The sequence below is a fragment of the Astatotilapia calliptera genome, chromosome 5 (genome assembly GCF_900246225.1).
Source record: "Astatotilapia calliptera chromosome 5, fAstCal1.2, whole genome shotgun sequence".
In the NCBI taxonomy this organism is placed as follows: domain Eukaryota; kingdom Metazoa; phylum Chordata; class Actinopteri; order Cichliformes; family Cichlidae; genus Astatotilapia; species Astatotilapia calliptera.
In genome coordinates, this window is record NC_039306.1 from 23,987,405 (window position 1) to 23,999,920 (window position 12,516).

General features: G+C 42.2%; 1 protein-coding gene across 7 annotated transcripts in view; it reads left to right on the forward strand.

Annotated features, from left to right (window-relative positions):
* ppfia4 (PTPRF interacting protein alpha 4) overlaps positions 1–12,516 on the forward strand; it is a 65,003-nt gene that overhangs the window by 46,300 nt on the left and 6,187 nt on the right. For 4 of the 7 annotated variants that reach the window (XM_026168330.1, XM_026168334.1, XM_026168331.1 and 1 more), the window contains 17 exons: positions 1,966–2,187; positions 4,187–4,321; positions 5,036–5,170; positions 5,334–5,417; positions 6,143–6,274; positions 6,450–6,512; positions 7,110–7,201; positions 7,321–7,450; positions 7,938–8,134; positions 9,678–9,906; positions 10,010–10,045; positions 10,148–10,269; positions 10,478–10,590; positions 10,884–10,965; positions 11,070–11,151; positions 11,354–11,554; positions 12,136–12,198. In XM_026168330.1, coding sequence (XP_026024115.1) covers positions 1,966–2,187; positions 4,187–4,321; positions 5,036–5,170; positions 5,334–5,417; positions 6,143–6,274; positions 6,450–6,512; positions 7,110–7,201; positions 7,321–7,450; positions 7,938–8,134; positions 9,678–9,906; positions 10,010–10,045; positions 10,148–10,269; positions 10,478–10,590; positions 10,884–10,965; positions 11,070–11,151; positions 11,354–11,554; positions 12,136–12,198 — 2,118 coding nt within the window. The remainder of the gene's footprint in view (positions 1–1,965; positions 2,188–4,186; positions 4,322–5,035; positions 5,171–5,333; positions 5,418–6,142; positions 6,275–6,449; positions 6,513–7,109; positions 7,202–7,320; positions 7,451–7,937; positions 8,135–9,677; positions 9,907–10,009; positions 10,046–10,147; positions 10,270–10,477; positions 10,591–10,883; positions 10,966–11,069; positions 11,152–11,353; positions 11,555–12,135; positions 12,199–12,516) is intronic. The other 3 variants (XM_026168333.1, XM_026168337.1, XM_026168335.1) reach the window with 2 other exon arrangements.

Consider the following 12,516-nt stretch of genomic DNA (forward strand, 5'->3'; position numbering starts at 1 on the left):
AGTTTTTTTTTTCATTTCTATGCCTTTTTTGGTTAGGTTTAGGCATTAGATTGCACGGCTAGGTTTATTTTAGCTTTAAAATATGCCAAATCAAATCAAATCACTTTTATTGTCACATCACATGTGCAGGTACACTGGTACAGTACATGTGAGTGAAATTCTTGTGTGCGAGCTTCACAAGCAACAGAGTTCTGCAAAAATACAATAACGTAAAACAAGCAAAATATAAGAATGGCTACATCTGAGACTAATAAATATATGTACAATATATAATAGTATATGCATTACTGGATGTGTATACTAAATATGTTTTTCTACGTGTGTGTGTGTGTGTGTGTGTGTGTGTGTGTGTGTGTGTGTGTGTGTGTGTGTGTGTGTGTGTGTGTGTGTGTGTGTGTGTGTGTATACATATTTTACAAATTAAATAGAGTAAACAATAAAATAAAATATATAAAAAATATACAGAGTTGGTTGAGACATGTGCAAAACAGTGGCATTACTGTACAGTATGTAGTGCATAATGTTGAAGTTCCAGTAGTGAAGCTGAGGTGTCTATGACGTGTTCAGCAGTCTGATGGCCTGATGGAAGAAGCTGTCTCTCAGTCTGCTGGTTCGGGACCGGATGCTGCAGAACCTCCTTCCTGATGGAAGTAGTCTGAACAGTTTATGGCTGGGGTGACTGGAGTCCTTGATGATCCTCCCCGCTTTCCTCAGGCAGCGCTTCCTGTAGATGTCTTGGAGGGAGGGAAGCTCACCTCCAATTATCCGTTCAGAGCACCGCACTACTCGCTGGAGAGCTTTGCGGTTGTAAGCGGTGCTGTTGCCGTACCAGGTGGTGATGCATCCAGTGAGGATGCTCTCAATGGCACAGTGATAGAAGGTCCTGAGGATGCGGGGGCTCATGCCAAATCTTTTCAGTCTCCTGAGAAAGAAGAGGCGCTGCTGCGCCTTCTTCACTGTTTTGTTTGTGTTTACTGACCACATAAGCCAGATGTACACCAAGGAAGCGGAAGCTGCTCACTCTCTCCACAGCAGCGCCGTTGATGGTGATGGGGGTGTGTACCCCACTTCACAACATAAAAGATTCAATATAAGGCAAAAATCTCTTTTTCTGTCAAGCAGCTCTGACATTTTCTTGGCTACAGCAGTTACCTGCTCCTAGTGTCATCACTGCATGTCCCCCGACAATGACAACATCACCACATCCCTTTGGCCTTATCACATCTGGGACTTCTGTGTGACCTCTGCTAGCCCACCCTGCACTGTGAAAAACGCCACTAAAGCCGACGAGTCCTGACAAGTTGAGAGTGAGAACGGACTGATGTTGCAACCAGCCCTCAGTGAGGAATATTTTTATTCAAGAAAGCGCAAAATGAAAATGCTTTTTTCAGCATTACAGGGTCCTACACAGTGATAGTCACACACTCTTAGTTCGTGAGCTCGTACCACGCTGTTTTACAGTCACAGGGAGCCACTCATGGATCCCCAGGTGTGCCATATTACACAGTTTCACACTATTTAGCCCTATTTCCCCGGGCATTTGTGTGAATCTTTACGTTTCTGTAAGGAAGTCATGCACAGGCAAAATGGAAACACAACGGAGCAGAGGGGGTCCTGCTAACTTTGGCTGCCCACTGCGTTGCTGTCTGAATGTGTCCCTGAAGATTTGTTTAATTAAGAGCCTGGAATTAACTGCACTCTGAGCTTTGGAAAGAAGAGAAACAACATCAAAACAACAACATAGCAGCCTACCCTCACATAACCCAACCCTGTATGCATAAAACCCACCACTCTGATCTAGGTCACTCAAGAACTTTATCAGCTCTAAAACTCTAAAACAAGAACTTTATCAGATACCCTCCAAACACAGCATGTAGATTTGCATCTGTGTAATACATGAGATGCATTTTATGTGAAAAGTGTATATAATGATGGATCTGCTAATTGTATGTGTCTGCCTTACAGAGACTTCCCAATGGCTCTATAGATGCCCACGATGACGGCAGCAGGGCATCTGAGCTTCAGGAGCTGCTGGATCGGACCAATAAAGAGCTGGCTCAAAGCCGCGAGCACTGTGCCACTCTTAACCACCGCGTCACTGAGCTCGAGGCAGAGCTTGCGAATGCACGCAGAGAACTGAGCCGCAGCGAGGAGCTGTCAATCAAACAACAGAGGGAACAGAGAGAGGTGACAGTAAAGGATGGAGTCAAAAAATGTGGTTTGGTTCTGGGAGCAAGCAGTGGGCAGCAAAAATGTTCAACTTTGCAAGGAAGAAAAATGTAAACATTTTCCTCATAAATCAGTTGCTGATTTATGAGGAAATGTCGTGGACCTTTATTACTCCCTATCTTGTTATTTCACAAAGTAACAAGATTTTTCTTATGCCATTGAGTCATATTCTCAGTCCTTCAAAAAGACCACATTGCATAAAGGCAGATAGATTTGTGTAGCGTGGATGTAGCTATTTCAAGTAATTAATTAGAAGAAACTTTTTAAAGTTCATTACATTTTGGGAAAATATATATAAAATATGTATATATAATATATATAATATTAGTGACCCTTATTCCACCAATATATTTAATATACTTCTTTAATATTTAATAAATTTCTTTTCAAAGCAACATTAGTTATGCAATTAATATTAATATCAAGAAAGAAATATTATAATTATTGCAAAGTTACTATTAGTTAGCATATTATGCAAAACAAAAAACTTTACTTTTCTTTAATAAAACTTTTATTCCAAGTGTAATCCATACTATTATTTTAAAGCTTCCTTTGACTCTAGTATCCGTTCATTTTCAGTAATTTCAAGTAAACATTGTTTTTGTTGTATTTGTATATATGAAAAAACTCTGGGTCTGGGTCATATTGAAACCAAAAACCAGTCAGTCCTCTTCAGCATGTCCTGTACCACAACCACTCACCGAGACACATCCCGGGGGCATCCTGATCAGATGCCCAAACCAACTAAATTGTCTCCTATTAGTGTGGAGTAGTGGCTTTAGTCTGAGTCCCGCTGAAATAACCAACCCTTGTATCCCTGGTCTTATTATTATAGTCACTCATGACCATAGGTGAGGGTGGAATGTAAACACAATTGACCTATAAATTGACATCAGCACCAACCTGCCTGTTGGTCTTCCACTCCACCATCACGTGAACAGGACCCTAAGATGCTTAAATTCTTCCATATGGTGTAGCAACTCATGCTAGACCTGGGAGTGTGCACACCGCCCTTATCCATCTGAGAGTCATGACCTAATAGTCAAAAGTGTTACTTCTCATCCAATGTTTCACACTCAGCTGCAAACAGCCACAGTGCAAGCCGGAGGTCACTGTCTGATGAAGCTACCAGAACCACATCATGTGCAAAAAGCAGAGACAATATTCAAAGACCACCAAACCCTCTACCCTCCACCTCCGGCTGCCCCTAGAAATTCTGTCCATAAATATTATGAACAGAATCGGTGACAAAGTGCAGGCCTGCCTGCTCAGTGTGACTTACCGCTGGCAATGCGACCCAAGCTCTCGCTGCAGCTGTACAGGGACCAGAAACGACTGGAAACAACTTAAAGCTAATCAGACACAACAGGCAGTTTTAGCACACAGTTTGCCACAAGCTTTGCTCAGGGCAGGGCTGTGACAGGAGGATGGAGCAGTTGCTTACTTCCCGTCTGTGATTCAGGAGAAAAGGTAGCGTTTGTTGTCAGCCGATATTCTAACTAAGTGTTGGACATACATGAATGAGTTTTCCTCATTCCCAGAGATGATGAATCCAGCGATGGAGTCTTTTTTCTTTAAAATGAAAGACAGAGTTCCCATACATCTCCTGGATAAAGTGTGTTTCTTTAATTTAGGAACCGTGGCAAACATTAACTGAATACTGAAAAATAAATCGGTATACTATCTATCTGGTTATACACAGGGGAGAAGTACAGTATAAGCAGTAAACAAGGATCACTTAGCAGTCACTTCCATCTTGGTCCAGCGTAGCAGCGTAGCCATTTTGATCAGTGTACAGTTTAAATTTGCTTGAATGTTTAAAAATGCACTGATGAAAACCTGGAGATGGATAAAAACTAAAGCTTAGCTAAAAACATTTGCTCCCTGCAAGTGTAGTAGACATGATCGACTGTTACTATATGACTTGATTGTTAATGTTGTGTTTCTCCACCTGCAGAGAGAAGATATGGAGGAGAGGATAACGACATTGGAGAAACGCTATCTGGCTGCTCAGCGAGAGACGACACACATCCACGACCTCAACGACAAGTTGGAAAACGAACTAGCCACCAAGGACTCCCTGCACCGACAGGTAACACTCGGCAGCATTAGCCACACACAGTTAACAACCCAACAGTCTGCATAATGAGCTTTATTACAGGCTGAGTGCATAATTGTCATTCAGAAACATGCATTTGTAGATAATTGTTTTTAAAACAAAAGTTAAGTGGAAATAGATGATGGTTGACCTGCTTAATGTCACCTTCCTAAACAAACAACAAGGTAGGCATTTCTGTCATAAACAGCCATTCAGTCCGTTTTTAAGAATGTTTTCATTCCTCTGCTGTATTCAGGCATCCTTGACTGTTTTATAATGTTAGTGTGTTGTTAAGGGATACCAGAAATATCACATTTATTTTGATACACTGTGACATAAGTGTATTAATTGTGCATCCAGGCTTATGTGTGCTGTTTTTATTTCTTTTTAATATTTCATGCCTCGGCCATCTGCAAAAATACATTTAAAGTTTGGGAGAGTATTATCGTCAGTGAGTGAGCAATCGAAACACGCTGCTCCGAGGTTCATGTGTAGTTCAGGGTGAATCTAAGTTCAGCTCCGCATGGGAAACACCAGCAACATCCTCTGTGAATGACCATATGTTATGTCCTTGCTACTCGCTGGCTGCAGTAGACTGATTACACCTCTCTTGTGATTGCAATAATATCACTCGTGTGTGTGCGTGCGTGCGTGTGTGTGTGTGTGTGTGTGTGTGTGCGTGTGTGTGTCTGTCTGTCTGTCTGTCAGAGTGAGGAGAAGGTGCGCCAGCTGCAGGAGATGCTGGAGATGGCAGAGCAGAGGCTGGCTCAGACCATGAGGAAGGCTGAGACACTGCCAGAGGTAGAGGCTGAACTGGCACAGAGAGTGGCAGCGCTCTCCAAGGTAACACACACACTCACACACACAAAGCTGTAGAAGCTTTTGCAAATGTTACTGATATAACAAGATTCACATGGCTTACAAATAAAAAACATAGATAAGATTGCAGGAGAGCAGTGTTCTTCTTGAGGCAGTTGTACAGACATGTGCGTGTCTCCCCCTTTAGGCCGAGGAACGCCATGGCAACGTGGAGGAGCGGCTCAGACAGCTGGAGTCACAACTGGAGGAGAAGAACCAGGAGCTAGGAAGGGTGTGTGTGCCTGTGTGTACGTGTGCAGCAGCCCTGCAGGTTCTCTCTGACCTCTCACGATAATGCGTGCACGTGCGGGCTGATGCCCCACATTAGCTGGATGCCTTGACTCTTGGCTGTGTGCTCCCTCATGCATACGTGTACATACGCAAACACACAGGAAACACACATTCAAGAAGAGTTCTTTATTTTCCCGGTGCACTGTTGCATGAATTCAAACCAAATTCACATATCTTGCTGCAACACATGCACACACACCCCTCTCCCCTATAAGACTGATTGGCTGCTATCTTTAGACTCTGAATAATTCACGCAAGGCTAATTTCTCTCTCTCTCCATGCGATCTCATGACTATATTTAGTAAAAAGAGCTTTCTGAGGATGCAGATGGGTGTTTGTGTTTCCCCATGTCAATTTAGGTGAATTAAATTACTTCAGAGTACATATTAAGCAGAGCGCTTCACGTTTAAGAGAAGCCATTTAACCCCCCTTTTTTATCATGATGTAAATGACTGTAATTAAATCATTCAGACTGTTAGATCCATTGTTGGCCAAGAAGACCTATATCTGGCAGCTGGTGATCTAGGGCTAAATACACACTTCATCCTTTAATCCGTGTAGAGATGCCTGATTAGCTGCATAAATACACCCACGTTGAGTCTGTATCAAAGAGAAAATTTGATGATGTCATTCCCCTCGTCTGGTTTCTCCGTCTCTGCTCATCAGGCTCGTCAGAGGGAGAAAATGAACGAGGAGCACAACAAGCGTTTATCTGACACTGTGGATCGTCTGCTCACCGAGTCCAATGAAAGGCTGCAGCTACATTTGAAAGAACGCATGGCTGCCCTGGAGGACAAGGCAAGGCCTGTGCACACGCGCTCATCAAAGCAACAGCATCATCTCATATTGTTGTTGTTTATGGTTCACAAACCAAATTAATGCGCAGTACAAAACATGTTCTTCTTAGAGGACAGATCTGTTCAGATGCAGGGTCATGTCTGGTTTCTTTTGTTTTGTTTTATTTTTTTCTCAGAACGCTCTCATTCAGGACCTCGAGAACTGCCAGAAACAACTTGAAGAATTTCACCACACCAGGGTTAGTATGGCTTTGGTGAATCACCTAAAAACCATTAAAAAAACACAATTGTCTTCTTGCTTTCAACGTTCCTGCCTCATAATAACTGGTGACTTTTTACAAAAATACAGTTTTCTTGTCCATGTGTCTTGACTCTTTTAATTTAATACAAATTTTTAGGAGGTGATATGAATCAAGTCATGTTATGGATTAAATTTCCCACAACCATACAAAAAGTAGCTGAAATGACCTCCACTTTAAAAACTAGCTAACCACCTTCAAGAGTTAGTCAAACCTATTGGGAATATTTGCTATAAGCAAGGCTAATTTTGGCATGGCACAGTGACCTGGAAGATTTTGTTACTTTCACACAGAGTCAGGTCAATATGTCTCTATTTTTCTTATACTTAGTGCACAAACAACCAATATCCATTTAGTACTTTAGTTGTTCTAAGGCTGAGCACACATTTTTCTTTAATACTTAATAGAATATTCATCCTTGATAAAATATTTTTGTAAGCTAGACTTTTTACTTGGACTTTTACTTAGCCTTGGTCTTGCTATTTTTTGCTTAAGAAAAAAAATCTATTGTCCATAATGCCTCCATTTTTCCTTTAGGAACGTCTGATTGGAGAGATTGACAAGCTAAGAAATGAGATTGACCATTTGAAACGCCGCAGTGGGGCTTTTGGAGATGGAACTCACCCTCGGTACATATAGCTGTTCCTCTGCGTTCCTCCTCATTCCTCTGTCCTCCCTCATACCACCATTTATACTTTACCGTACTATCCGTCATTTTTTCTGATCTGTTCCACGTATAAAATTGCAGATCTCACTTGGGTAGCTCCAGCGATCTTCGCTTCTCCGTGGTTGAGGGCCAGGATGGCCACTACAGCACAACTGTGATCAGGCGGGCACAAAAGGGCAGACTTTCAGCGCTGCGAGACGACCCAAACAAGGTGGTTATTGTGTTTTTTGGGGTTTTTTTTCATATCCCCAAAGAAACCCCACAGCTCCTTGCATACACACACAAACATGATTGCAGAGATCGAGATCTCATTTCAACTGCTCTTCTAACCACATGCAGCTGCTTACGGGTGCTTAATCCAGGTTCATATCTGCTTTGCTAGTAAGTGTCAGTGCTTGGCTGATGTGTGATGATCCTCATGCCTAACTTCCCATTTTCTACTAACCTCTGTGTCTTCCTGTCTCTCTCACTTGCTGCCATGGACATGCTGTGTGATGTAAGTTTCCTGTTCATCCATTTATTCTCATAGCTGGCCACAAGTGTCATATAGTGATTTTTAAGTGTATTGCATTTAATCAGGACTCATCCATGCAACACGTTCTTTATGTATATTTATATGTGTTTTTTTCAAGGATGGGTTGTATTCAAAAATAACCATTGTTGGTGTGCGTATGCCAATGTGTATATGCTCTCTTTAGGTGTGTGCGGTGTTTGAACAGGACTACCCATCTCTGCGTGGGAGCGTCAGCCACCTCCTTGGCAGCGACATCGAAGCAGAGTCAGACCTGGATGATGATGTTAGCTCAGCCCTGCTTTCCCCCAGCGGTCAATCAGATGCTCAGACTCTGGCCCTCATGCTGCAGGAGCAGCTTGATGCTATCAATGAAGAGATAAGGTGGCGTTTACAGGCACATTACATTGCAGCTTCAGTCCCTGTGGGGAAGTTGGGATCAGTGCAACACCAAGAAAAAAGATACAGATAGGAAAAGTTCACAATACCAAATACAATACCAAACCAGCTACATGAAAAGGAACATGATGACGACTGTGCAACTAAATAAAGGTGCTGGAAAAAAAGGCCCGGAGTCAGACAGAATGCACCATGACCGATAGAGACATTTTATTTAGAGTCATCTCAAGGTCCCCATACTGTAACATAAAGACCCTATAATAATACAGATAGAAAACTAATGATCCACTGATCCCCTATGGGCAAGCAGTAGTGGAAACAAAAAAACTTCATTATAACAAAAAGACACCTCCAGGCTCAGGAATAGAGGCCGTCTGCTGTGAACAGTTGTGTAGACGAGTAACCAAAGAGAGGAAGGAGGGCACAAAAAGATAACAAAAAAGCATAAAGGACAAAGCACAAACTACGCCAGAGAGAAGGCACAAAGCTACTGGCATATAATAAATGCATTGACAGTGAAAGAAAGGAAAGCAGAGGAGAGGAGGTGCTCAGTGTATCATGGGAGGTCTCCAGAAGGCTGACTCTATAGCAGCATAACTGACTGGTGTTTCAAGGTAATCTAATACACACATAATGGAAAGTTTGATCAAAAAGATGTCTTTTAATCTTAATATTAAAAGCATTGGGGAAGGTTTAGCTCTGAAAAAAAAAAAGGTCTGGACACTGGTTCCATGCAAGAGGATAGCTGAAGGCTCGGCCTCTACTTTTGGAACCTCTATGAACCACAAGTAAGGCTGCTCTATTGTAATAATATGGTACTGTGAGGCTTTTAAGATGCGATGAAACCTGATCATTCAGGACTTTGTGAATTCAACTTCCTGATTAAAAGAGCTTTTAAAGAGTCAACGGATAAATGCAAAAAAGAAAAAAGTGAGAAGTACAGTTGTGAGTAAATCATCAAGGGGAAGGCAGAAACAAAATGCAATTACTGTATACAAAAAATAGACACAGAGATGATTTCAGGTTGATAGAACCTTTCACTTATTTTTCCTGCTGAAACAGGATGCTATTTTCTTTTTCTTTTTTTTTTTAACAGTTTATACTAAACAAGGTCCTCTTTTTGACACCTCACAATATGCTGCAGGAAAGAAATTGCAAAGTAGCTGCTGATTATGCTCCAAAAGAGCCACACTCCCTCAAAGCAATAAAATCGTAGTTACACTAATGGTGTTTTATATCCATTATTTTGGGATTATTGCTCTTTTTCATCACACTTTAACCAGTTTATTTAATATCATATATTACCGTTTCCTAGATTTACTGAAAACAAGAAACATTTTATCACTGCGTGCAGAACAAGAACTAAAGATGAAAAAAAATTCAAAGTAAATAGGAAAGTAATTATTATGGATTTTAAATTACTTTATCGATCACTGCAAATATATTATCTGTAACGTACGAGTTAGTTAAGAGACAGCAGGCCAAGTGCTCGACTTTACCGGGTATCTGTGCGTGTGCGTGTGACCAGGATGATTCAGGTAGAGAGGGAGTCTGCAGACCTGCGCTCCGACGAGATTGAGTCTCGCGTGAACAGCGGCAGCATGGACGGACTCAATGTGACGCTACGACCACGGGCCCTGCCCACTTCCGCCACTGCTCAGTCGCTGGCATCATCCTCCTCCCCACCCACCAGCGGCCACTCTACACCCAAACATCACGGGCGCAATACCAGCCACCATCTAGGCATAATGACTCTGGTCAGAAAGCACACACGCGCTAAGCCTGTCATATACACACAGACAGCAGTATGTGGAAGTTAAACAAAAGTGATCTTACCATGTGCTGTTTTGTTTCTTTTAGCCAAGCGACTTGAGAAAACACAGAAGGAAAGTAGCAGTAAGTTTGCAAATGTATCTTATATCCAACAGTCTGGGTTTTTGACTGTTTGTCTCACTGTCTACTTTTCCATCTAAGCTGAGTTACCTTTGTTTTTTTCAGTCCCCAGTGGAAGTGGACAAAGCAACTATCAAGTGTGAGACATCACCTCCTTCTTCCCCCCGCAGTTTACGGCTGGAAACCAATTTTGCCCAGTTCACTGGCAGTTTGGAGGATGGACGAGGGTAAATACACACATTCACACGCTCACACTAACAGTAACACGCAGCGAGTAAATGAAGACAAACTGTGTCACACTGGAGAGGACAAAGGCAAAGGTCTAAGTACCAGATTTAAGAAAAACATACTACTATGTCCTCTGTGGGCACCAAATTATTGTTGATGGTAATGTAAATGCCATATTAATACTATTTTGGCTACTCTTTGCTGCAGCAAACAGAAGAAAGGAATCAAATCATCCATTGGGCGATTGTTTGGAAAAAAAGAGAAGGGACGAATGGACCAAACTGTTAGCAGGGAAGGACAGCCTCTACCAGCTTTATCAGGTACATTGCAGACTACAAACCACATAACTGCCCACGTTCATCCACACTGTATGAGTGATTGTGCATTTACAGAGAAAGAGACACATATACTTATTTAAACTAATTTAATTACATGTAAATCTTCCATGTCATTTTGTTACACAAGTACCATATAAAATGTTACATGAATGATTAATTATTTGACTGATAAATAAATCTTTGATTTTATATGTTTCAGTTGCATTTTACTCAAAATCTGTGCTTTATGTTTATCAAGTATGAAGAATCAATATTTTGAGGGTGTCATATTTCAGACTTTGAGATGGGGATCGGTGACACTATGACTCTGGGAAAACTGGGCACGCAGGCTGAGAGGGACCGAAGACTGAAGAAAAAGTAATGATCAATTTGTTTTTCAGTTGTTGCTAAAATGATTTAGAAATCCATCTTTTTTTATTATTTACTTACATGTCTGCCTTTACTTTTAATACCCTCCTTAGGCATGAACTTCTGGAAGATGCAAGAAAAAAAGGCCTGCCATTTGCTCAGTGGGATGGGCCTACTGTTGTCTCATGGCTAGAGGTATTCCACTAATCTGCAAACCCTTCCCAGTTTCCATAAAAGTGACCTCTATTTATGCCAGGCTGCCATCTGTAGGAGGGGAATGCAGTATTATCAGTTACCGAGCTGACACGTGGCCCGATCTGCACTAACTTCTTCTATAATTATGACCATTTATGGGGAGAGTGGTAATGACGTTGAATGTCTTGATGACTCTCACCAGCTGTGGGTGGGTATGCCAGCCTGGTATGTGGCAGCTTGTCGTGCCAACGTGAAGAGCGGAGCCATCATGTCAGCTCTGTCAGACACAGAGATCCAGCGGGAGATTGGCATCAGCAACCCTCTGCACCGGCTCAAACTCCGCTTGGCCATCCAGGAGATGGTCTCTCTCACCAGCCCCTCTGCGCCGCTCACTTCCAGAACGGTAAACAAACACACCCACTGCACCTCAGATAACACAACTAAATGTTTCTTACAGGCACGTAATTATGCAAACATAAATACTTAATACATGAGTAAATAAGCTCCTCGAGCAAAGAAAAAAAAATCCAGGAATGTGACATGAACAGTTTTTCAAAAGCTGATCCACTTTTCGTCTTAAGCTTCACTCTGCACTCTCAAGTGATGCCTCCTCACACTTTTTTTGTGCTTCTGTTCAGACTGCAGTAGAGGCTTGATTCATGCCTTCAACTAGGCTGACTTGTCCTTTTCAGCTGCCATAAATTGCATGGGTTACCGTGGGGAAACAACACACAACTAGTGCCAGATAAAGCTACAAGCTACCTGCCTGAAATACACTCCCTCCCTTGGCATCACTCAACACAATGTTTGTCTCTGTGTGTGTGTGTCTTTTTGTCTGTGTGTGTGGGTGCGTGGGGGTTGAAATGTGTGAAAATATACATGAGTGCATTCTTGGGTGTGTTTGTGTGCGCCTGCGTGTATGCATGATTTTTTTTTTTCATGTCTGTGTGTGTGTGTTTGGGTGTGTTCTCGTCCTCTGAGCAGTCCTCCGGAAATGTGTGGGTGACTCATGAAGAGATGGAGAACCTGGCTTCCTCCACTAAAGCGGTTAGTACCATCTGGGTGCTCCCTTCCCCATTACCCCCACCTGACACCCTCTCACGCTCACGCTGTCCCCACCGTGACACACATATGTCCTCTCCTGGAAGACCCCTTTCAAATGTCGACTAAACCATACACTAATATGCATCAATGCTTCTGCTGGTATTTGTATGTGGATTGGATGCTAACTGATGTAAACTGTGGTCATGTGATCTGCGTCTTCATGCAAAGGTCAATTAATACTACGAGTGCTGATATGTAATTACTGCAAAGATCTTGCGTGCGTATGTTTCTGAATGTTTAGTATGTGTGTGCTTGATTAGC